Source organism: Bombina bombina, chromosome 1, assembly GCF_027579735.1.
Source record: "Bombina bombina isolate aBomBom1 chromosome 1, aBomBom1.pri, whole genome shotgun sequence".
Lineage (NCBI taxonomy): Eukaryota > Metazoa > Chordata > Amphibia > Anura > Bombinatoridae > Bombina > Bombina bombina.
This window is the reverse complement of record NC_069499.1, coordinates 1,125,344,755-1,125,370,247: the sequence shown is the minus strand read 5'-3', so window position 1 is coordinate 1,125,370,247 and position 25,493 is coordinate 1,125,344,755. Positions and strand designations below refer to the sequence as shown.

At 38.9% G+C, this 25,493-nt stretch overlaps 1 protein-coding gene across 1 annotated transcript in view; it reads right to left on the bottom strand.

Moving 5' to 3' along the window:
* RAPGEFL1 (Rap guanine nucleotide exchange factor like 1) overlaps positions 1-25,493 on the bottom strand; it is a 124,526-nt gene that overhangs the window by 11,706 nt on the left and 87,327 nt on the right. Inside the window, exons 10-14 of the mRNA XM_053698327.1 lie at positions 21,455-21,545; positions 14,697-14,747; positions 12,638-12,725; positions 5,339-5,403; positions 4,645-4,699 (exon numbers count right to left, since the gene is read on the bottom strand). Of these exons, the coding sequence (XP_053554302.1) occupies positions 4,645-4,699; positions 5,339-5,403; positions 12,638-12,725; positions 14,697-14,747; positions 21,455-21,545 (350 nt within the window). The remainder of the gene's footprint in view (positions 1-4,644; positions 4,700-5,338; positions 5,404-12,637; positions 12,726-14,696; positions 14,748-21,454; positions 21,546-25,493) is intronic.

The following is a 25,493-nucleotide window of genomic DNA, read 5'->3' as shown; positions in this document are numbered from 1 at the left end:
AGGGACTGGTACAATAACACCCAGGGAGGATAGGTCCTTTACGCAATTTAAGAAGGTCTCCTTCTCTACCTGGTTTGAGGATAATCTTGATAGGAGAAATCTGCCCCTTGGAGGGCAAGATTTGAATCCTATCCTGTAACCATGGGATACTTTGTCCACAGCCCATGGATCTGGGACATTGTGTATCCAAGCCTGTCGAAAAAGAAAAAGCCTGCCCCCCACCTGGTCCAAGCTCAGACCCAGGGCAGACCCTTCATGCTGATTTGTTTTGTTTTACCTTATTCCAGAGCTGACTGGACTTCCAAGTGGACCTGGGTTGGTCAGGTTTAGAAGAGGACGGTGAAGACTTCTGTCTCTTAAAGTTGCGAAAGGAACGAAAATTAGAAGTCTGTCGACCCCTTGGTCTATTTTTCTTGTCTTGAGGAAGGAAAGATCTCTCCCCCCCCCCCCCCGTAATTTCCCCCCCGTAATCTCAGAAATGATTTCCGCTAGACCAGGTCCAAACAGAGTTTTACCCTTATAAGGTAAAGCCAAAAGCTTGGCCTTAGAAGAAACATCAGCTGACCAAGATTTTAACTACAGAGCTCTGCGGGCTAGCACAGTAAAGTTAAACATCTTAGCTCCCAGTCTAATTATCTGCATGTTTGCATCACAGATAAAAGTATTAGCCAGTTTGAGAGCTTTAATCCTATCTTGGATCTCCTCTATCGTATTTTCCTCTGAAATAAGATCAGACAAGGCATCGCACCAATAAGAAGCTGCTCCCGCAACCGTGGCAATACTTGCTGCAGGTTGCCACTGTAATCCTTGATGGATATACATCTTTTTTAAGTAAACCTCTAGCTATTTATCTATTGAATCTTTAAAAGAGCAACTATCCTCTTTAGGAATGGTAGTTCCCTTAGCAAGAGTAGAAATAGCCCCTTCTACTTTAGGCACAGCGCGCCATGAGTCACGAATAGAGTCAGCAACAGGAAACATCTTTTTAAAAACAAGGGAAGGGGAAAAAGGAACCCCTGGTTTATCCCATTCCTGAGCAATAATTTCAGACATCTTCCTAGGAATAGGAAAAACCTCCTCAGAAGACTGAGAATCATAAACTCTATCCAGCTTAGAAGACTTTGTGGGGTTGACAACAACCGAAGGTTCAGAGTCATCTAGAGTATTCTCTGAAGATTCTGAAGATTTTACTGCTAAAGTGTCAGAGTCTGAGATTTCACCTTCAGAAGCTACTGAAGTATTTTCCTCATCAGACAAAATAGAAAGGTCAGACTTAGAGGGATCAGAAGCCTTACTAGTAGGCAAATGAATAGATTTCCTCTTACGCTTACCCGAAGAAGGGAAAGTTGACAAAGCCGCTGATACTGCCGAAGTAATCTGAGCTGCAAAATCCCCATGTAAATACACCCCCCCGGGAGGTTGAGAGGACACAGAAGGCACAATATGAGAGACAATTAAGGCTTGGGACGTTTGAGGAGAAAGCTTAAGCATGTCATACACAGCATTATCCTGAGAGACACTTGACTCAGAAGGGAGAATTTTTTCTTTACATTTTAAAGTTTTTGCTAAACATGAGGAACAAAACTGCATAGTTAGGGCAATCTGGTTGTCTAAACAAAGCAAACATCTATCCATAGAGATAGACTGATCCTCTTCTGCATCCATAGCTTAGAATAACAGGTCCACTAACAATGCCCAATAAAGAAAGTTTAATATAAAAAAAAAATTATTCCAAAAGTTAAATATGAAATATTAAACAGCTGTTTTAGATTCAAATATATATATATATATATATATATATATATATATATATATATATATATATATATATATATATATATATATATATATATATAAGTTTGAAAGCTGCCTCAGTTGCCTGAGGCTCCTACCGGCCAGAAAAAAACATCCCACTAGTAAGAGTAAATCTCTAGTAGTGAATTCTCTCCTCTGGATAATCCGGTGAGCTGATTAACAGAGTCGATACAAAAAGCCTTCTAGCCTAGTCAAAGACAGCTGCACAAGCACTCTCCAACCGCTCCGTAAAAGTGGAAGTGCGGTCTTCACGTGAGTGTGACAAACAGAAACTGCATCACAAAAATTTTCACATCTCTGAAAAGAGTGCGGCTAAAATATAAAACCGTTAATAAAACTGTTTAACATAAGCCCCATCAATGTAAAAGTCATATATAAGCCTCTAAAGCATACATATAAAGTAGGTAACTGATAAAGTAAGTACTCTACCGTTAACCCATGGAATCCCCTGGCCAAGTGAACTCCCCATATGTGAGTCTCATACTTGCAAATATAAAACACTCAAGTGCCTTGTCCTTAATATGAATCCTTAATTAATAAGAATTATTAAGTCCCAAAAAAAATAATGAGGATTAACCTCTTAAGTGCTGCTATCTTTCTGTAACTAGAAGGCAAAGGCACTTACCTTAGATCCAACTGCAGGACAGATGCTGCTCCTTAGGCGTGGCAGGTACTTCACTCCCTGTCATGGACCTGTAGGAAAAGAAAGAACAGAGTCACCAACTCTGTCTTTCTGTAAATGGGTAGCAAAGTGTTGAAAGTAAAGCAAAGACTACCTTGCCGCCTTTTAACTGCTAAATGCCACCACTACTCTTACTCAAGAGATTGACGTGTACACAGCTAGACCCCAGTCCTTGCTTGCAGGGAAAAATACCCATAAAAGGACAAATTATCTTCAGACATCGACGTTGCACAACCTCCATTGACAGAGGCAAAGAGAATGACTGGGGATTATGAGTAAGGGAAGTTACACTTAACAGCTTTGCTGGGGTGCTCTTTGCCTCCTCCTGCTGGCCAGGAGTTGAATATTCCACTAGTAACTGGAATGACGTTGTGGACTCTCCAGGTCATATGGAAAAAAGTGCTTTGTTCCATGCTCCCTTAAAGGCCAAAAATGCAAAATCTGTCTATACAAGTTATTTGATTTCCAGCATTTGGAAAACTTAAAGGGACAGGAAACCGCAAATTTTTCTTTCATGATTAGGATTTCAAACAACTTTTAAATTTACTTCTATTATCAAATTTGCTTAATTCACTTGTTATCCTTTACTGAAGGAACAGCATTGCACTACTGGCAGTTAGCTGAACACATCTAGTTAGCCAATCACAAGAGACACGTGTGCAGGCACCAATCAGCAGCTAGCTCCCTCTAGTGTAGGATATATGCATATTATTTTTCCAACAAGGGATACCAAGAGAATGAAGCACATTTGATAATATAAGTGAATTTAAAAGTGTCTTAAACTTGCAGGATTAAAAAAAGAACACGTCATTTTATTTTGACTTTCCTATCCCTTTAAGTTACAGATTTTGCTTTTTGGCCTCACTAGGGAGCGTGGGACTAAACACAATTTTTACAAAAAAAATCAAGAGGCATTAAATGTCCTTTTTCTATAAAAATGTTACTATATATTGATCCTGCTAGTAAACTTCTAGTTCAAGTGGATTGTTGTGTTTGACCCCATTAGTGTCTCACCTAGGTATTTTGAGCTGGAAGCATTTTAAAAAAAAATAGAAATGCCAATATAGATATTTTTTTGCTTGTACAAAAGCCAAAGTTTTTCCAAATTTGTGGGCACCATAAGTTTAATTAATTTTTTTGAAAGTTTGCTATTGAATAGCTAAAATATCTGAATTTTATTAACTAAAAAAATGTTTAATTATTTGTAATAAAAAAATATATAGCAACTTTGTACTGAGAGGCTGCAGTAAATAAATACTGCAAGATAAAAAATGCTGATATGAAAACATTCTACACAGTGATTAAAGGGACAGTCTAGTCCAAAATAAACTTTCATGATTCAGATAGGGCATGCAATTTTAAACAACTTTCCAATTTACTTTTATCACCAATTTTGCTTTGTTCTCTTTGTATTCTTAGTTGAAAGCTAAACCTAGGTAGGCTCATATGCTAATTTCTAAGCCCTTGAAGGCCTCCTCTTATCTGAATGCATTTTGACAGTTTTTCACAACTAGAGGGCATTAGTTCATGTGTGCCTTATAGATAACATTGTGCTCATGCACATGGAGTTACCTAGAAGTCAGCACTGATTGGCTAAAATGCAAGTCTGTCAAAAGAACTGAAATAAGGGGGCAGTTTGCAGAAGTTTACATACAAGGTAATTACAGATATAAAAATTGTATTAATATAACTGTGTTGGTTATGCAAAACTAGGGAATGGATAATAAAGGGATTATCTATCTTTTAAAACAATAAACATTCTGGTGTAGACTGTCTCTTTAATTGATCAGAGCAGGAGCTTATTTATGTCTATCACTAACTGGCCACAGCAGATAAGCTAAACATCATTACTATGCTTTACAAGTGGTATGCCCACTAATACTAATTTTTAATGTTTTACCATTTATAAATGCAATGGCATTTATTTTGTAAGCAAATGTTTTGCAATAAGTTGCTTTGTGGCTGGTATATTCTATATATATATACAAAAAAGTTAAATTAATGTCCCTTTAATGCATAGTTCACTATACTTTTGAATTTATGGTCCAAATAAACTGTTTCAGTGTCTAATAATAATTACGCAATCTAAACAGGGAAATGTTATTGCAGAATATTGAAGCAAAAATGAAGTAATAATAAATACTCACGCAGTTGGCTGCTCCTGTATTTCCTGACAGTTCTCACTTTCTCAGCAATTGCGTGCTGCAAGGACAGTAGCAGATGTTAGAGACAAGCATCATATAATTAGCCATTGGAAGTGGAGGCCGACATTACACAGACTGACAAACTCTGAAGTTTTGAGTCTGGGATTGGTTTTAGCCAACGTTTCTGGATTCTGGGAGCTGTTATCCAACTGTTCTATTATGTTATTTACAAGCTGGGAAACTATAAATCCCAGAATCCATATGGAAGGCTTTAAATTCATATAACAACAACAGAGAGAGGCAATAATATTACGTTTTTTTAATGTAAGTTTGAGGCCTTGCATTAAGGGGATATGAGTCCCATAGCAATATATAAATAATCCAGTTCTTATCATTATTTTTTACAGGTTGCAGGAATTTGGTCAGTGTTAAAGGGACGCTTGTAAGCTTACATCATACATATGTTTGTAATGTTTACTCTTTTTATATTAACAATGTTGGGGTTTTTTGTGAATTTGTAGCACAATAAGGCTATTATTATAATTTTTAAAGGGTGCAATTTCTTCTAGAGAATATCCCTTTAATTGATGACCAATAGGTTAAAATTAACTTGTAAAGAACTTCTCAAGACAGAGCGTGTATGAGTTCATGCTAATCTGATCTCTTGTTTTTTAGAGAGGCAGAGGCCTGTGCTCACCATTTTTTCCACGTTCACAAGCCCATCGATGAAAGTCTTGCTGCCTTCATGTAAAAAAGTGAGATCTGAATGGAAGACAGAGGGGAGAGTGAGTGAGTGAGATAGCGAGGGAAGGTGGGGAGATGAAGAGAGACAAACAAGTGATAGTTGGAGCAAACAGAGAAAGAAGGAAGAGTGTGCCGGGCAGAGAGTGGGAAAGGAAAGTGATTTAAAAAAAGGAAAAGGAAGACTTGGAAGGCTGAGCTTGATAAAAAAATAAATAAAAGGTGAGACCAATAGAAATATTAAGTAATAGTGAGAGTGGCAAATTGTGAGAGGAATGAGTAGATGAGGAGAGAAATGGGAAATGAGATGGAGGAGAATATATGGTGTAAAATCATAAAGAGTGAGTGTTAACTGGGTGCAGTGGTAGAAAACATGAGTAAGGCCTGGAGAGTACAACGAAAGAAAGAGTGAAAAATAAACCAAATGTTAGAACAGGAAGAGGAATGTGCATGTTAGTCTAAGAGAAGACAGAGAAAACAACAGAGGGGGGATCAGAAAAGAGACTGGTAAAGAGAGACAGTAGAGCAAAAAAATAAAGAAAATGAATAAAGAGTAGGAAATGAAGAGAGAAAGAAGGAAAGAGTGAGAGACAGGAAGTGACAGAAAACATTCTGTCTTGTGGGAGAGCATTCTATTTACTTAAAGGGACACTGTACCCAAATTTTTTCTTTCATTATTCAGATAGAGGGGGGTAGTTATCAAGCCGTCTACTTTTCTGGCTTCGCCGGCCCAATACGTCCGCCTAAGCTCGCCTACCTTCGCCGCAGCGGACCTTGAATACGTTCGCCTAAGTTATCAAATAAAGCTGTCAAAAAGCCGCGGGGCGATGAGCAGCGGACTGTGACAGTTATCACTCATCCGATCTCGCTGCTCTTCGGCTTTTTCCCAGCTTTATTGCTAGCCTGTCACTAAGCACTCACACTAAACTACACTGTTCTACCCCCTATACCGGCGCCCCCGGAGCCTCCCGCAACTAAATAAAGTTACTAACCCCTAAACCGCCGCTCCTAGACCCTGCCACAACTCTTATAAATGTATTAACCCCTAAACCGCCGCTCCCGGAGCCCACCGCCACCTACAATATACCTAGTAACCCCTATCCTGCCCCCCCTATACCGTCGCCCTCTATAATAAAATTATTAACCCCTATCCTGCTGATCCCGCACCTCGCCGCAACTAAATAAATAGTTTAACCCCTAAACCGCCGCTCCCTGAACCCGCCGCAACCTATATTAAACCTATTAACCCCTATCCTGCCCCCCCTACACCGTCGCCACCTATAATAAATTTATTAACCCCTATCCTGCCCCCCCTACACCGTCGCCACCTATAATAAATTTATTAACCCCTATCCTGCCCCCCACTACGACGCCGCCACTGTAATAAATTTATTAACCCCTAAACCTAAGTCTAACACTAACCCTAACGCCCCCCTAACTTAAATATTAATTAAATAAATCTAAATAATATTTATATTATGAACTACATTAATCCTATTTAAAACTAAATACTTACCTTTAAAATAAACCCTAATATAGCTACAATATAAATAATAATTATATTGTAGCTATCTTAGGATTTATTTTTATTTTACAGGTACCTTTCAATTTATTTTAACTAGGTACAATAGCTATTAAATAGTTATTAACTGTTTAATAGCTGACCTAGCTAAAATAAAGAGAAATTTACCTGTAAAATAAATCCTAACATAAGTTACAATTCCACCTAACACTACACTATACTTTAATAAATTATTCCTATTTAAAACTAAATACTTACCTGTAAAATAAACCCTAAGATAGCTACAATATAAATAATAATTATATTGTAGCTATCTTAGGATTTATATTTATTTTACAGGTAACTTTGTATTTATTTTAGCTAGTTAGAATAGTTATTAAATAGTTATTAACTATTTAATAACTACCTAGCTAAAAGAAATACAAAATTACCTGTAAAATAAATCCTAACCTAAGTTACAATTAAACCTAATACTACACTATCATTACATTAATTAAATAAACTACCTACAAATAACTACAATTAAATACAATTACATAAACTAACTAAAGTACAAAAAATAAAAAAAGCTAAGTTACAGAAAATAAAAAAATAAGTTACAAACATTTTACAAATATTACAACAATTTTAAGCTAATTACACCTAATCTAAGCCCCCTAATAAAATAACAAACCCCCCCAAAATAAAAAAATGCCCTACCCTATTGTAAATTAAATAAAGTTCAACGCTCGTTTACCTTACCAGCCCTTAAAAGGGCCATTTGTGGGGGCATGCCCCCAAAAGTTCAGCTCTTTTGCCTGTAAATGAAAAATACAACCCCCCCAGCATTAAAACCCACCACCCACATACCCCTAATCTAACCCAAACCCCCCTTACAAAAACCTAACACTAATCCCCTGAAGATCATCCTACCTTGAGTCGTCTTCACTCAGCCGAGCAGCGATGGAACCCAAGTGGACATCCGGACCGGCAGAAGCGATCATCCAAGTGATCATCCAAGGGGCGTTGAGTCGTCATTCTATTGGCTGTTCCGATCAGCCAATAGAATGCGAGCTCTATCTGATTGGCTGATTGGATCAGCCAATCGGATTGAACTTGAATCTGATTGGCTGATGGAATCAGCCAATCAGATTTTTCCTACCTTAATTCCGATTGGCTGATAGAATCCTATCAGCCAATCGGAATTGAGGGGACGCCATCTTGGATGACGTCCCTTAAAGGAGCCTTCATTCGTCGTAGTCCGTCGGTGAAGAAGGATGTTCCGCGGCGGCGGAAGGAAGATTCAAGACCCGGCTTGGAAGATGACATCGCCCGGGTTGAAGACTTCTTCAGCGCCGCCTGGATGATGACTTCATCGGATGGAAGATTTCTTCAGCGCCCCTTGGATGATCACTTCTGCCGGTCCGGATGTCCACTTGGGTTCCATCGCTGCTCGGCTGAGTGAAGACGACTCAAGGTAGGATGATCTTCAGGGGATTAGTGTTAGGTTTTTGTATGGGGGGTTTGGGTTAGATTAGGGGTATGTGGGTGGTGGGTTTTAATGTTGGGGGGGGTTGTATTTTTCATTTACAGGCAAAAGAGCATGCCCCCACAAATGGCCCTTTTAAGGGCTGGTAAGGTAAACGAGCGTTGAACTTTATTTAATTTACAATAGGGTGGGGCATTTTTTTATTTTGGGGGGGTTTGTTATTTTATTAGGGGGCTTAGATTAGGTGTAATTAGCTTAAAATTGTTGTAATATTTGTAAAATGTTTGTAACTTATTTTTTTATTTTCTGTAACTTAGCTTTTTTTTATTTTTTGTACTTTAGTTAGTTTATGTAATTGTATTTAATTGTAGTTATTTGTAGGTAGTTTATTTAATTAATTTAATGATAGTGTAGTATTAGGTTTAATTGTAACTTAGGTTAGGATTTATTTTACAGGTAATTTTGTATTTCTTTTAGCTAGGTAGTTATTAAATAGTTAATAACTATTTAATAACTATTCTAACTAGCTAAAATAAATACAAAGTTACCTGTAAAATAAATATAAATCCTAAGATAGCTACAATATAATTATTATTTATATTGTAGCTATATTAGGGTTTATTTTACAGGTAAGTATTTAGTTTTAAATAGGAATAATTTATTAAAGTATAGTGTAGTGTTAGGTGGAATTGTAACTTAGGTTAGGATTTATTTTACAGGTAAATTTCTCTTTATTTTAGCTAGGTAAGCTATTAAATAGTTAATAACTATTTAATAGCTATTGTACCTAGTTAAAATAAATTGAAAGGTACCTGTAAAATAAAAATAAATCCTAAGATAGCTACAATATAATTATTATTTATATTGTAGCTATATTAGGGTTTATTTTACAGGTAAGCATTTAGTTTTAAATAGGATTAATGTAGTTAATAATAGAAATATTATTTAGATTTATTTAATTAATATTTAAGTAAAGGGGGCATTAGGGTTAGTGTTAGACTTAGGTTTAGGGGTTAATAACGTTATTATAGAGGGCGGCGGTATAGGGGGGCAGGATAGGGGTTAATAGGTATAATGTAGGTGGCGGTGGGCTCCGGGAGCGGCGGTTTAGGGGTTAATACATTTATTATAGTTGCGGTGGGCTCCGGGAGGCGGCGGTTTAGGGGTTAATATGTATAGAGTAGCTTGCGGTGGGCTCCGGGAGCGGCGGTTTAGGGGGTAATAACTTTATTTAGATGCAGCGGTGTAGGGGGGACAGATTAGGGGTGTTTAGACTCGGGGTACATGTTAGGGTGTTAGGTGCAGACATCTCCCATAGGAATGAATGGGATGTCTGTCAGCAGCGAACTTGTTTTTTCGCTATGGTCAGACTCCCATTGATTCCTATGGGATCCGCCGCCTCCAGGCTGGCGCTTTGAAAACCAGGTACGCTGGGCCGTAAAAGTGCCGAGCGTACCTGCTAGTTTTTTGATAACTAGCAAAAGTAGTGAGATTGTGCCGCACTTGTGTGCGGAACATCTGGAGTGACGTAAGAATCGATCTGTGTCGGACTGAGTCCGGAGGATCGAAGCTTACGTCACAAAATTCTACTTTTGCCGGTCTCGAGCCTTTGATAACTAAGGCGTATCAGCATCGACACAAATACGCTGCGGAATTCCAGCGTATTTGAGGTTGATGGCTTGATAACTAGGCCCCAGAGCATGCAATTTTAAGCAACTTTCTAATTTACTCCTATTATCAATTTTTCTTCGTTCTCTTGCTATCATTATTTGAAAAAGAAGGCATCTAAGCTTTTTTTTGGTTTCAGTACTCTGGACAGCATTTTTTTATTGGTTGATGAATTTATCCACCAATCAGCAAGGACAACCCAGGTTGTTCACCAAAAATGGGCCGGCATCTAGACTTACATTCTTGCATTTCAAATAAAGATACCAAGAGAATGAAGAAAATTTGATAATAGGAGTAAATTAGAAAGTTGCTTAAAATGTCATGCTCAATCTGAATCACGAAATAATTTTTTTGGGTACAGTGTCCCTTTAAGATGGAGATGGCCATTTAGTTTAATATTAATATGTCATCCACCAAGGCTGACATACAGTATTAGTAGCACTGGTTGTGACAAAATGAAAAAGTCAATGGAACAGTAATGGAAAAAACAAGAAAGTAAATATACCATATAAAGGGCTAGATTACAAGTGGAGCGCTAATTTATTGCGCGCCCGCAAAGGGCAAATTTGTCCATTTGAGGACGTGCGATAAATAACCAGCTATTACAATTGGCTGGTTATTGCTACCGCAAGCTCGCAATAGTAGTATGCACGTTTAGAAAATTAACCAGAGATCAGATCTCTGGTTAATTTTCTAAAAGCCCCCCACCCTATTGGTCCCAAATTTCAATATAGTAATCTATATTAAAAAATTAAAACGGTGGCATCTTTATTTTTTAATAAAAAGACTGCAAAAAGCAGTTATAAGGGGCTAAAAGTGGCGGCTGAGGGGAGTTAGGAAAAAAAACGGCACTGAAAAGTGCCTTTACATAGCGGTCTATGTGAACTGTGTGTTCCCTGTAAATATATTTATATATTTCGAATCGGAATGGCCCCTGTTTGATGAGGGAGTCGTTTCCAGAGTCAGGCAATTTATTAACACCAAATGACCTTTCCAAGTAAAATAATACAACTTGTTATTGTTGTTCTGTTGCTCAACACGTTTCAACTAACACAGTCTACTTTCTCAAGAGCTTTTAAAATCGGTAAAATACAATATCATTATCAACCGGAAGATTGAATTTAAGGATCAATGTAATATTAAAAGTAGGATCTTAATCCTAATTTTAGGTTGTTTGAAATTTTGGGTGGAAATAACTAAGAGACAATATAAGTTTGTAAAGCCACCTTCCGGTTGATAATGCGTTGAGCAACAGAACATCAATAAATAGTTGTATTTTACTTTGAAAGATCATTTGGTCTGAATAAATTGCCTGACTCTGGAAAACAAAGGCCATTCCGATCAAACAAAGGCCATTCCGATCAAACAAAGGCCATTCCGACCAAACAGAGGCCATTCCGATCAAACAGAGGCCATGCCGATTCGGAAGATAGAACTGAGATAGTGAGCAGTTTGATTGAACACAACAAAACCGTGGGACCTGCTCCTCTACTGACACAGGTATTTAATACAGTTCTTCTGGGAGAGACTGTGGGACGGCAGATGTTCATCAACAGAGGGGAGTATTCTTCTTACCTATTTTTACATATTTTGTGATAACATCTATACAGAATATTTGCGTATGTTTTTAGTTTGAAAGTATATGAATGCTGCTCATCATTGCACAACTTACCCCCTTCATTGCGCTAGTTCTCATGCTGTGTCTCACAACAAGAGAACGAGGCTACCATTAGAGCCTATGGAACCGTGCTCTTGTGAGCGCAATGATTCGGTGCAATGAGAACGCACAGAAAAATGAGTCCAGGGCAAGTGAGTAACAGGGAAAGGAACACGACAAAATAGGTTGAGAAAAAAGAAACATGAGAAATTGCGGTGGAAAATGAGAAAACACAAAATCAGAGGAAGTGAAGAGTTGACTGTATAAAAGGAAACCATGAAGAAACATTAAAATGACATTAAACCGCTGAGTACAAGGACAGTAACATAGTCATTACTCACCATGCTATTATTGTCCCTCCTGTACCCGCAGCTGTCTTTAAAGACGTTCTCTTATTTTAACACTGTACAAAATCCAGTTGGTAAAGCTCTGCATTTTATACTGAGCGCCTGCATCTTGCATCTCGCGCATTGTTATATCCTGTGATAGGAGCAGAGCACTCTCACGGATCTGCTTTTTTACAGCTGTACCTTACACTTCAGTTTAGCTCACATAATAGAGAGCAGAAGAGTTACATTTTTGCAGTTTTTTGCACAGTTTTAAAGTAACATGACAAATATAAGATCCAAGATGGCAGTGCCCAGCATGAAGATGCAAACTGATAATTGTGTTTAAAATAAGAGAATAACTTTGAAGACTGCTGCAGGCACAGGAGGAAAAAAATATATTATGGTGAGCAGTAACCTGGTACTGCAGTTGAACTCAGCAGTTTAATGTCCATTTAAAAAGAAGAGTGAGAGGCAACGAATGTAAAACTATGAGGCGACAATAAAGAGGCTTTAGTGGGAGCAGAGAGATTTGGGGGTAAATAGAGACTGAGAGGTGAGGTTAGTGAGAGAGATAACAGAAGCTAAATAATGCACATTTACCCCACACTCACCTTTCAAGATAAGCGGAATAAATGGGATAACAGGGGGGCGCATTCGAGTCACCATTTCACGGTATGATTTGTGATTTCGACAAGGGTCCTGCAGGAAACCAGAATCATATTGAGAGACTATTAATATATTAATATAGCATGGCCAAAAATCCCAGTGCCTTATAATACTGAGGTACTCTAACATTCCCAGTAATGCACAAAATAGCAGCAAGAAATAACTATAATATGGGTGAGCCCCAGTCATATTCATAGGTACCCTTAATGCTAGACAGTGACCTATAGAGGAAAGCATTGGGGCTACACCCCTAGAATAATTCCTCTCACATCACATAATGTTCTTGTCATGCACAAACAAATAACACTAATTGTAAATAATCATTAGAAGACACCATGCGGCCTATTTATTAAAGGTCTTGCGGACCTGATCCGACAGTGCGGATCAGGTCCGCAAGACCTCGCTGAATGTAGAGAGCAATACGCTCTCCGTATTCAGCATTGCACCAGCAGCTCACAAGAGCTGCTGGTTCAACGTGGCCCCCTGCAGACTCGCAGCCAAAGGGCCTCCAGTAGAGGGTGTCAATCAACCCGATCGTACTCGAAGACTCGCCAGAAACACGGGCCTACAAGCTCCATACGGAGCTTGATAAATGGGCCTCTATAGGTGCAATTACCGCAGAATTCTAAAGTCAAACCACATATTTAGTCACTTACTAAATCCTGTTCTGTAATACACCTATAGAATCTGCCAACATAATGGCCAAGATTACAAGTGGAGCGCTATTGATAGGAATAGAGCACAATCTGGCATTATAAATCAATGGTAAAACAGAATTAACAGAGAAGGGTTAGCATAGACAAAATCTTTTTAGCCTGCCCTATTGTTTCAATAGATAGTGCAGCCGCACCAAACATCGTTCATATTACAAGTTGTGAGTTATGTGTTGCGCTCGAGATGAGCGACTTGAGACCTGAAGTAAAGTGTTAGGGCTAGAATAAAAGTATCACAAAACACATGCAAACCATTAAAATAAAGTATACTGCACATATATATATATATTAACTTTCAGCTTTTAATATAAGCGCAAGAATAAGAGTGCTACTGATTTAACTTGAGTGGTGTTAGCGCTCAATAGTGCACATTGTTTGTGCTCCACTATATAGGGTGCTACAAACTGACACATATATCTAATCAATGGGAAGGGAACGGGCTTTATAACATTCTGCTACATTAGAGCATCAGTAAATATAAAAGGCAGGCATTTGGGTGGGATATAATCCTCACTATATAAGTAAAGATATTGATGATATGTCCATTAGATTAATCCAGATCAAGGATCCATGATTAGATTTAAGTTTACAAGCAAATTAAATCACTGAGCTGATTAGGTAATAACCTGGGTAGCTTTGTCTGTTCTAGTAACAAGTCTGTATTGGCTCCTCTAAATAGGGGAAATGGTAGGGGTATTTTGGCCTTTGAAAAACAAAAGCAGCAAACAAGGTATTAATCTGTTCTGAAAATGTTCACACCCAGCTGATATGCTAATCTAGTGCAAGACAACAGAAAAGCTGTCTACCAAACATTTAAAATGAACAGTTTGTGGTGCAGTATAAGAGATTTTGAACTGGAGCCTTAAAAAAAGTTAGCTGCCCCAAAAATATTTTTTTTCTGAGACAGCACAATATTCAAAGAAAATTATTTTACATCATGAATTTTCTTTTACTGGTCAATAGCATCAATTATCTTTGTGTTTAATCAAAATACTGCTGCAAAATAAAAGACTGTTCAACTATTTGAAGCTAATCTAAAAATTGATTCCCCTACGAAGGCTGCACAAATGTTAAACCAGTGCAAGTAATTGAGTAGGGAAAATGTTGTTCCTTTTCAGCATACGGTAAGCAGGGCCCTTGAGTGATGAAAGGAATTTAATTAACCTTTATTCATGTTACATGGGGCATCTCATACAGAAATATTAAGTAAAACACAATTAATGAATGGAGAAATATCGTATTTCCTGCATGCGGCTTTGCAGCCCTCTAAACCACTTCTTTGGCTTCTCACCGTTAAATTCTCAAATTTCCGAAAAAGGTTCTTAAACTTTCCAGGTAATTTCTAGGGAAGAAAAAAAAAAAAAAAAAAAGGATAAATATGGAGATGCATGCATGAAGATTTTTCACATACTAATGAATCTTTTCTATATAGTACTTTATGTTCATTTATATGACAGTGTGTGTGTGTGAGTGCGTATGTGTGAGCATGCATATGTGTGTGTGTGAGTATGTGAGTGTGTATGTGTGTGTGTGCGTGCGTATGTGTGTGTGCATTTGTGAGTGTGTGTGTAAGTATGTGAGAGTGTGTGTGCGTGTGTGCATTTGTGAGTGTGTGTGTAAGCATGTGAGAGTGTGTGTGTGCGTGTGTATGTGCGTGTGCATTTGTGAGTGTGTGTGTAAGTATGTGAGAGTGTGTGTGTGTGCGCGCGTGTGCATTTGTGAGTGTGTGTGTAAGTATGTGAGAGTGTGTGTGTGCGTGTGTATGTGTGTGTGCATTTGTGAATGTGTGTGTAAGTATGTGAGAGTGTGTGTGTGTGTGCGCGTGTGCATTTGTGAGTGTGTGTGTAAGTATGTGAGAGTGTGTGTGCGTGTGTATGTGCGTGTGCATTTGTGAGTGTGTGTGTAAGTATGTGAGAGTGTGTGTGTGCGCGTGTGCATTTGTGAGTGTGTGTGTAAGTATGTGAGAGTGTGTGTGTGTGCGCGTGTGCATTTGTGAGTGTCTGTGTAAGCATGAGAGAGTGTGTGTGTGCGTGTGTATGTGCGTGTGCATTTGTGAGTGTGTGTGTGTGTGTGCGTGTGCATTTGTGAGTGTGTAAGCATGTGAGAGTGTGTGTGCGTGTGTATGTGTGTGTGCATTTTTGAGCGTGTGTGTAAGTATGTGAGCGTGTATGTGTGTGCGCATGCGTGAGTGTGACTGTGTATGTGTGTGAGTACATGTGTGTGCATGCTTATGTGTGAGTATGTGAGTGCCTATGTGTTTGTGTGAGAGTGAATGTGTTTGTGTGCGTGCACATGTGTGTGTATGCATGTGCACCTTTACTTTCTCTTGTGTACCTGTGTACTTGAGTGTGATTGTATGTTTTATTATAATTTCTGAAGTGGCAACATAAACTATTAAAGTATAGAGTACCTTAGAATTTGAGTGCTTTATTTGGTGTTACCATTTTATTTTAGCTCTAGTGCCTCTTGCTAACTCCTTTGCGGGGGTTAAACACATAGCCAAAGTCCCACATTGATATATGAGTATGCTGTTTCTAATTGGCTCAATGGTTGTTTCTAGGCATGGGCAGTTAGCCACTGAATTCAGATGTAGGCGGCTGCTTGTAGACTCCGGCTATTTTCGGTGCTAAACTTGTGAAAGCTCATCACACTAGTGATGTGATCTTTCACAAGCACTAAATGTGGCTGCCTTCTTCCACATTTAGTAATGGCACTGGAGCAGGACTTTAGCTCTGTGTTTATCTCATTTGCAGAGGTTAAGCACGCAGTTGGCAAGGGACAGAAGTGCTAAAATAAAATAATATAATAATTAGAATAAAGCAGAATGCTACTTTAAGGTGGGGGTGAGTAAGCATAAGGTGCTAACAGGAGTTAGAACTCTGATAATACATTTTGGCTTTGTGGAACAAAGGAAGGCAGTCATGGCAACCACTCTACTACATCCCTTTACCCAGTGTCCAGCAACAAGAAGTCATTATTGTCACCTTCCTGAAGATCACCCCCTCGGTGCTCCCTGTGCTCCAATCACCGCTACATCCTGTAGTCTTTATTGAATTAGCTATATTTTGTTAACACTACAGATACTATGGCCTAGTTTTCATTGATGTGATAAAGTTTGGAAACTGGTGGTAAAAACATTTATCTCCATTAAAGTCTATGGAGATTTTTTATGCTACCACCAGTATCCAAACTTTACCACCTCAATGGAAACTAGGCCTATATGGGTATAAATGTGCATAAAATTACATCAGAAAAGAACATTTTTATGGTTGTAAATGTAGAGCACCCTGGCAGTAGTAGTGTTATAATCCAACATGGAGGACTGAGATTGAGACCCTTGTCATCTCTTGGCCAATAGCTGCTACTAAGTGTATGCAGGTATGTTTATATATTAGCCACATCATATATTGTTCATCATATTTGCTGCTTTTTGGCCATTAGTGAGTAAAAAAATATCTGGGGCGCGATCTGATATAGATCGTAGTTTGCGGCGCAAGCGAGGGAACCCGCGTCGCCCGCAGTTTCAGCTCGCAACTCGAGCTATCCCATATACTGCGCCGTCAGATGCTAACGTGCCGTAAGTCAGATAAACCAGTGATGTCCAGAAATCTGCGCAAGTACAAATTTCTGGCGTCGCCAGTGACTTGCGGCACGTTAGAAACTGCCGGCGCCTACAAAACCTGACTAAAGTCTAAATCACCCGCACTGTCTAACACGCCTCCCTAACATAGCCCGACACGTCTAACCCTCTATCCGCTATCCCCCCTCACTAGCCTAACAATAAAATATGTATTAACCCCTAAACCGCCGCTCCCGGAGCCCGCCGCTACCTAATAAAGTTATTAACCCCTAAACCGCCGCCAGCTATATTAAATCTCTAACCCCCTAAAGTGAGCCCCTAACACCGCCGCCATCTACCTTACCTACCCCCTAAAGTGAGCCCCTACCCCGCCGCTATCTATTTTAAAATTATTAACCCCTAATCTAATCCCCCTCCCCCGCCGCCATCTATATTAAATTATTTAACCCCTAAAATACTAAACTATCCCTACCACTAAACCTAAGTCTAACCCTACAAATAGCCCTGAAAAGGGCTTTTTGCGTGGCATTGCCCCAAAGTAACAGCTCTTTTGCCAGCCCTTAAAAGGGCTTTTGGCGGGGCTTTGTCACAAAGTAAACTGCTCTTTTGCCTACAATCTACATCCCCCTACACCGCGGCCACCTATAATAAATGTATTAACCCCTAATCTAATCCCCCTACACCGCCGCCAGCTATATTAACTATATTAACCCTAATTATATTAGGGTTAATATAGTTAATATAGTTATTATATTATATATATTAACTATATTAACCCTAATTATATTAGGGTTAATATAGTTAATATCGTTATTATATTATATATATATTAAGTATAATAACCCTATCTAACTCTAACATCCTAACTAAACTCTTATTAAAATAAATCTAATATTAATATTATTAATTAAAATATTCCTATTTAAATCTAAATACTTACCTATAAAATAAACCCTAAGATAGCTACAATGTAATTAATAATTACATTATAGCTATGTTAGGGTTTATATTTATTTTACAGGTAAATTGTTAATTATTTTAACTAGGTATAATAGCTATTAAATAGTTATTACCTATTTAATAGCTACCTAGTTAAAATAATTACCCAATTACCTGTAAAATAAATCCTAACCTAAGTTACAAATAGACCTACACTATCAATAAATTAAATAAACTACAAATATCTATCTAAAAATACAATTAAATAAACTAAACTAAATTACAAAAAGAAACAAACACTAAATTACAAAAAATAAAAAAAAGATCACAAGATTTTTAAGCTAATTACACCTATTCTAAGCCCCCTAATAAAATAATAAAGCCCCCCAAAATAAAAAAATTCCCTACCCTATTCTAAATTAAAAAAAGTTCAAAGCTCTTTTACCTTACCAGCCCTTAAAAGGGCCTTTTGTGGGGGCATGCCCCAAAGAAAACTGCTCTTTTGCCTGCAAAAAACCCCACAATACCACCCCCCAACATTACAACCCACCACCCACATACCCCTAATCTAACCCAAACCCCCCTTAAATAAACCTAACACTACCCCCCTGAAGATCTCCCTACCTTGTCTTCACCACACCGGGCAGAACTCCTCATCCGATCCGGGCGATGTGTTCTAGCAAGCGGCAGTGAAGTCTTCTTCCATCCGGGCGATGTCTTGAAGCAAGCGGCAGAGAGTCTTCTTCCATCGGCGATGTCTTCAAGCAAATCGGCATTTTCAATCTTCTTCCTTCGCTCCTCCGCCGCGGAGCATCCTTCTGGCACGACGACTTCCCGACGAATGAGGTTCCTTTAAATGACGTCATCCAAGATGGCGTCCGCCGAATTCCGATTGGCTGATAGGATTCTATCAGCCAATCGGAATTAAGGTAGAAAAATCTGATTGGTTGATTGAATCAGCCAATCAGATTCAAGTTCAATCCGATTGGCTGATTGGTTCAGCCAATCGGATTGAACTTGAATCTGATTGGCTGATTCAATCAGCCAATCAGATTTTTCAACCTTAATTCCGATTGGCTGATAGAATCCTATCAGCCAATCGGAATTCGGCGGACGCCATCTTGGATGACGTCAATTAAAGGAACCTCATTCGTCGGGAAGTCGTCGTGCCGGAAGGATGCTCTGCGGCGGAGGAGCGAAGGAAGAAGATTGAAGATGCCGATTTGCTTGAAGACATCGCCGATCGAAGAAGACTCTCTGCCGCTTGCTTCAAGACATCGCCCGGATGGAAGAAGACTTCACTGCCGCTTGCTGGAACACATCGCCCGGATCGGATGAGGAGTTCTGCCCGGTGTGGTGAAGACAAGGTAGGGAGATCTTCAGGTGGGTAGTGTTAGGTTTATTTAAGGGGGGTTTGGGTTAGATTAGGGGTATGTGGGTGGTGGGTTGTAATGTTGGGGGGTGGTATTGTGTTTTTTTTTGCAGGCAAAAGAGCAGTTTTCTTTGGGGCATGCCCCCACAAAAGGCCCTTTTAAGGGCTGGTAAGGTAAAAGAGCTTTGAACTTTTTTTAATTTAGAATAGGGTAGGGAATTTTTTTATTTTGGGGGGCTTTATTATTTTATTAGGGGGCTTAGAATAGGTGTAATTAGCTTAAAAATCTTGTAATCTTTTTTTTATTTTTTGTAATTTAGTGTTTGTTTCTTTTTGTAATTTAGTTTAGTTTATTTAATTGTATTTTTAGATAGATATTTGTAGTTTATTTAATTTATTGATAGTGTAGGTCTATTTGTAACTTAGGTTAGGATTTATTTCACAGGTAATTGGGTAATTATTTTAACTAGGTAGCTATTAAATAGTTCATAACTATTTAATAGCTATTATACCTAGTTAAAATAATTAACAATTTACCTGTAAAATAAATATAAACCCTAACATAGCTATAATGTAATTATTAATTACATTGTAGCTATCTTAGGGTTTATTTTATAGATAAGTATTTAGATTTAAATAGGAATATTTTAGTTTATAATATGAATTAGATTTATTTAATAAGAATTTAGTTAGGGGTGTTAGGGTTAGATAGAGTTAATATAGTTAATATAAATACTATAGTAACTATATTAACTATATTAACCCTAATATAATTAGGGTTAATATAGTTAATATATATAATGTAATAACTATATTAACTATAATATACTTAGGGTTAATATAGATAATATAGCTGGCGGCGGGGTAGGTAGATTAAATTAGAGGTTAATAATTTTAATATAGATGGCGGCGGTGTAAGGGGTTCACATTAGGGGATAGATCAGTTAGATGGTGGCGGTTTTAGGGGTTCACATTAGGGGATAGATCAGTTAGATGGTGGCGGTTTTAGGGGCTCACAGTAGGGGGTTAGTTTATGTAGATGGCGGCGGTTTAGGGGTTAAATACTTTATTAGGTATTGCGGCGGGGGATCGCGGTTAACAGGGAGATAGACATTGCGCATGCGTTAGGTGTTAGGTTTATTTTAGAAGATCGCGGTTGACAGGGAGATAGACATTGCGCATGCGTTAGGTGTTAGGTTTATTTTAGAAGATCGCGGTTGACATGGAGATAGACATTGCGCATGCGTTAGGTGTTAGGTTTATTTTAGAAGATCGCGGTTGACAGGGAGATAGACATTGCGCATGCGTTAGGTGTTAGGTTTATTTTAGCAGCCAGTTTAGGGAGTTACGGGGCTCCAATAGTCAGCGTAAGGCTTCTTACGGCTGCTTTTTGTGGCGAGGTGAAAATGGAGTAAGATTTCTCCATTTTCGCCACTTAAGTCCTTACGCTGTATATTGGATACCAAATTGCGCGGGTTTGGTATACCTGCCTATGGCCCAAAAAACTACGGGCGACGGCAGAAATATACGCGCGTAACTTCTAGGTTACGCTGTATATAGGATACCAAACCCGCGCAAATATTGGCGTCGCCGACTTTTGCGGGCGACGATTTTTATCGGATCGACCCCCTTATTTTGCAATGTGGGTTTTTAATAATCCCTAATGCAGGGGGGGGGGGTGTTAAACTCATTTGAGTCGCAGATCATGTAAGTGGAACTCACACAGGCCGCACACTACCTACATATCTTACTATTGCTATGTTTGTTGTTTATAAACCGTATAGAGTGTATTTTAATGTTATATTCTTTGGCTACATCGATTCTTTGCAAATAAGGCTGTTTGACACCCCTGCCCTAATAGATTTGCACCCAGTCAGCTCTGTGGGACGCTACCTGTGTCAGGGGATGTGGATTCAGTTTATTCAGACAGTGCTGCCCAGGTAAAAGGATGTGCACCCAGTAAAACCTGTGACTGCAGTCCATTCTAGTTGTATCTATCTATCTATCTATCTATCTATCTATCTATCTGATTTATCTTTCAGTTTGTTAGTATGTTGCACATATGAGTGTTTATAAGTGTGCAAGTGCCAGTGTATATATGTGCATTATTATAAACATGACATGCTGGGCCTTGCAGATACAGAACTAATGATCTTACTTCCCAGGTGCCCCGTAGCCGGCTAACAGCTCCGTTATCCAAACCCATCACTATTGCAAAAAAGGACAGGAGATCCTGGTTCTGTTTACATCTGTGATTGCAGTGCGGTAGACACAGGCGGAGAAAGGGGAAAATAAAACTAGGATTAGAGCCGTAATAACAAGAGATGGGAGAATATACTGTATATAAATAAATATAACAAGAGATGGGAGAATATACTGTATATAAATAAATATAACAAGAGATGGGAGAATATACTGTATATAAATAAATATAACAAGGGATGGGAGAATATACTGTATATAAATAAATATAACAAGGGATGGGAGAATATACTGTATATAAATAAATATAACAAGAGATGGGAGAATATACTGTATATAAATAAATATAACAAGAGATGGGAGAATATACTGTATATAAATAAATATAACAAGGGATGGGAGAATATACTGAATATAAATAAATATAACAAGGGATGGGAGAATATACTGTATATAAATAAATATAACAAGGGATGGGAGAATATACTGTATATAAATAAATATAACAAGGGATGGGAGAATATACTGTATATAAATAAATATAACAAGGGATGGGAGAATATACTGTATATAAATAAATATAATAAGGGATGGGAGAATATACTGTATATAAATAAATATAACAAGGGATGGGAGAATATACTGTATATAAATAAATATAACAAGGGATGGGAGAATATACTGTATATAAATAAATATAACAAGGGATGGGAGAATATACTGTATATAAATAAATATAACAAGGGATGGGAGAATATACTGAATATAAATAAATATAACAAGAGATGGGAGAATATACTGTATATAAATAAATATAACAAGGGATGGGAGAATATACTGTATATAAATAAATATAACAAGGGATGGGAGAATATACTGTATATAAATAAATATAACAAGGGATGGGAGAATATACTGTATATAAATAAATATAACAAGGGATGGGAGAATATACTGTATATAAATAAATATAACAAGGGATGGGAGAATATACTGTATATAAATAAATATAACAAGGGATGGGAGAATATACTGTATATAAATAAATATAACAAGGGATGGGAGAATATACTGTATATAAATAAATATAACAAGGGATGGGAGAATATACTGTATATAAATAAATATAACAAGGGATGGGAGAATATACTGTATATAAATAAATATAACAAGGGATGGGAGAATATACTGTATATAAATAAATATAACAAGAGATGGGAGAATATACTGTATATAAATAAATGTAACAAACGAGAGACTAAATTAATGACCAGTATTGTCAGGAACGTAACTAACTGTACGGATACAAATCGTGTAGTTCCAGTACCAAACTAACATGTGATACTCAGTGCTGTACAGGTCACACACTAGTCTGCAAGCTCCAGTACCGAACTAACATGTGATACTCAGTGCTGTACAGGTCACATCTGCAGGCTCCAGTACCGAACTAACATGTGATACCCAGTGCTGTACAGGTCACACACTAGTCTGCAAGCTCCAGTACCTAACTAACATGTGATACTCAGTGCTGTACATACCACACACTAGTCTGCAAGCTCCAGTACCGAACTAACATGTGATACTCAGTGCTGTACACACCACACACTAGTCTGCAAGCTCCAGTACCGAACTAACATGTGATACTCAGTGCTGTACAGGCCACACACTAGTCTGCAGACTCCAGTACCTAACTAACATGTGATACTCAGTTCTGTACAGGTCACACACTAGTCTGCAGGCTCCAGTATCTAACGTGATACTCAGTGCTGTACAGGTCACACAATAGTCTGCAGGCTCCAGTACCTAACTAACATGTGATACTCAGTGCTGTATAGGTCACACAATAGTCTGCAGGCTCCAGTACCTAACTAACATGTGATACTCAGTGCTGTACAGACCACACACTAGTCTGCAGGCTCCAGTACCTAACTAACATGTGATACTCAGTGCTGTACAGGTCACACACTAGTCTGCAGGTTCCAGTACCTAACATGTGATACTCAGTGCTGTACATACCACACACTAGTCTGCAGGCTCTAGTACCTAACTAACATGTGATACTCAGTGCTGTACAGGTCACACACTAGTCTGCAGGCTCCAGTACCTAACTTACATGTGATACTCAGTGCTGTACATACCACACACTAGTCTGCAGGCTTCAGTACCTAACTAACATGTGATACTCAGTGCTGTACAGGTCACACACTAGTCTGCAGGCTCCAGTACCTAACTAACATGTGATACTCAGTGCTGTACAGGCCACACACTAGTCTGCAGGCTCCAGTACCTAACTAACATGTGATACTCAGTGCTGTACAGGTCACACACTAGTCTGCAGGCTCCAGTACCTAACTAACATGTGATACTCAGTGCTGTATAGGTCACACACTTGTCTGCAGGCTTCAGTACCTAACTAACATGTGATACTCAGTGCTGTACAGACCACACACTAATCTGCAGGCTCCAGTACCTAACTAACATGTGATACTCAGTGCTGTACAGACCACACACTAGTCTGCAGGCTCCAGTACCTAACTAACATGTGATACTCAGTGCTGTACAGGTCACACAATAGTCTGCAGGCTCCAGTACCTAACTAACATGTGATACTCAGTGCTGTATAGGTCACACAATAGTCTGCAGGCTCCAGTACCTAACTAACATGTGATACTCAGTGCTGTACAGACCACACACTAGTCTGCAGGCTCCAGTACCTAACTAACATGTGATACTCAGTGCTGTACAGGTCACACACTAGTCTGCAGGTTCCAGTACCTAACATGTGATACTCAGTGCTGTACATACCACACACTAGTCTGCAGGCTCTAGTACCTAACTAACATGTGATACTCAGTGCTGTACAGGTCACACACTAGTCTGCAGGCTCCAGTACCTAACTAACATGTGATACTCAGTGCTGTACATACCACACACTAGTCTGCAGGCTTCAGTACCTAACTAACATGTGATACTCAGTGCTGTACAGGTCACACACTAGTCTGCAGGCTCCAGTACCTAACTAACATGTGATACTCAGTGCTGTACAGGCCACACACTAGTCTGCAGGCTCCAGTACCTAACTAACATGTGATACTCAGTGCTGTACAGGTCACACACTAGTCTGCAGGCTCCAGTACCTAACTAACATGTGATACTCAGTGCTGTATAGGTCACACACTTGTCTGCAGGCTTCAGTACCTAACTAACATGTGATACTCAGTGCTGTACAGACCACACACTAATCTGCAGGCTCCAGTACCTAACTAACATGTGATACTCAGTGCTGTACAGACCACACACTAGTCTGCAGGCTCCAGTACCTAACTAACATGTGATACTCAGTGCTGTACAGACCACACACTAGTCTGCAGGCTCCAGTACCTAACTAACATGTGATACTCAGTGCTGTACAGGTCACACACTAGTCTGCAGGCTCCAGTACCTAACTAACATGTGATACTCAGTGCTGTACAGGTCACACACTAGTCTGCAGGCTCCAGTACCTAACTAACATGTGATACTCAGTGCTGTACAGACCACACACTAGTCTGCAGGCTCCAGTACCTAACTAACATGTGATACTCAGTGTTGTACAGGTCACACACTAGTCTGCAGGCTCTAGTACCTAACATGTGATACTCAGTGCTGTACAGACCACACACTAGTCTGCAGGCTCCAGTACCTAACTAACATGTGATACTCAGTGCTGTACAGGTCACACACTAGTCTGCAGGCTCCAGTACCTAACTAACATGTGATACTCAGTGCTGTACAGACCACACACTAGTCTGCAGGCTCCAGTACCTAACTAACATGTGATACTCAGTGCTGGTACAGACCACAACGCTAGTCTGCAAGCTCCAGTACCTAACTAACATGTGATACTCAGTGCTGTACAGGTCACACACTAGTCTGCAGGCTCCAGTACCTAACTAACATGTGATACTCAGTGCTGTACAGACCACACACTAGTCTGCAGGCTCCAGTACCTAACT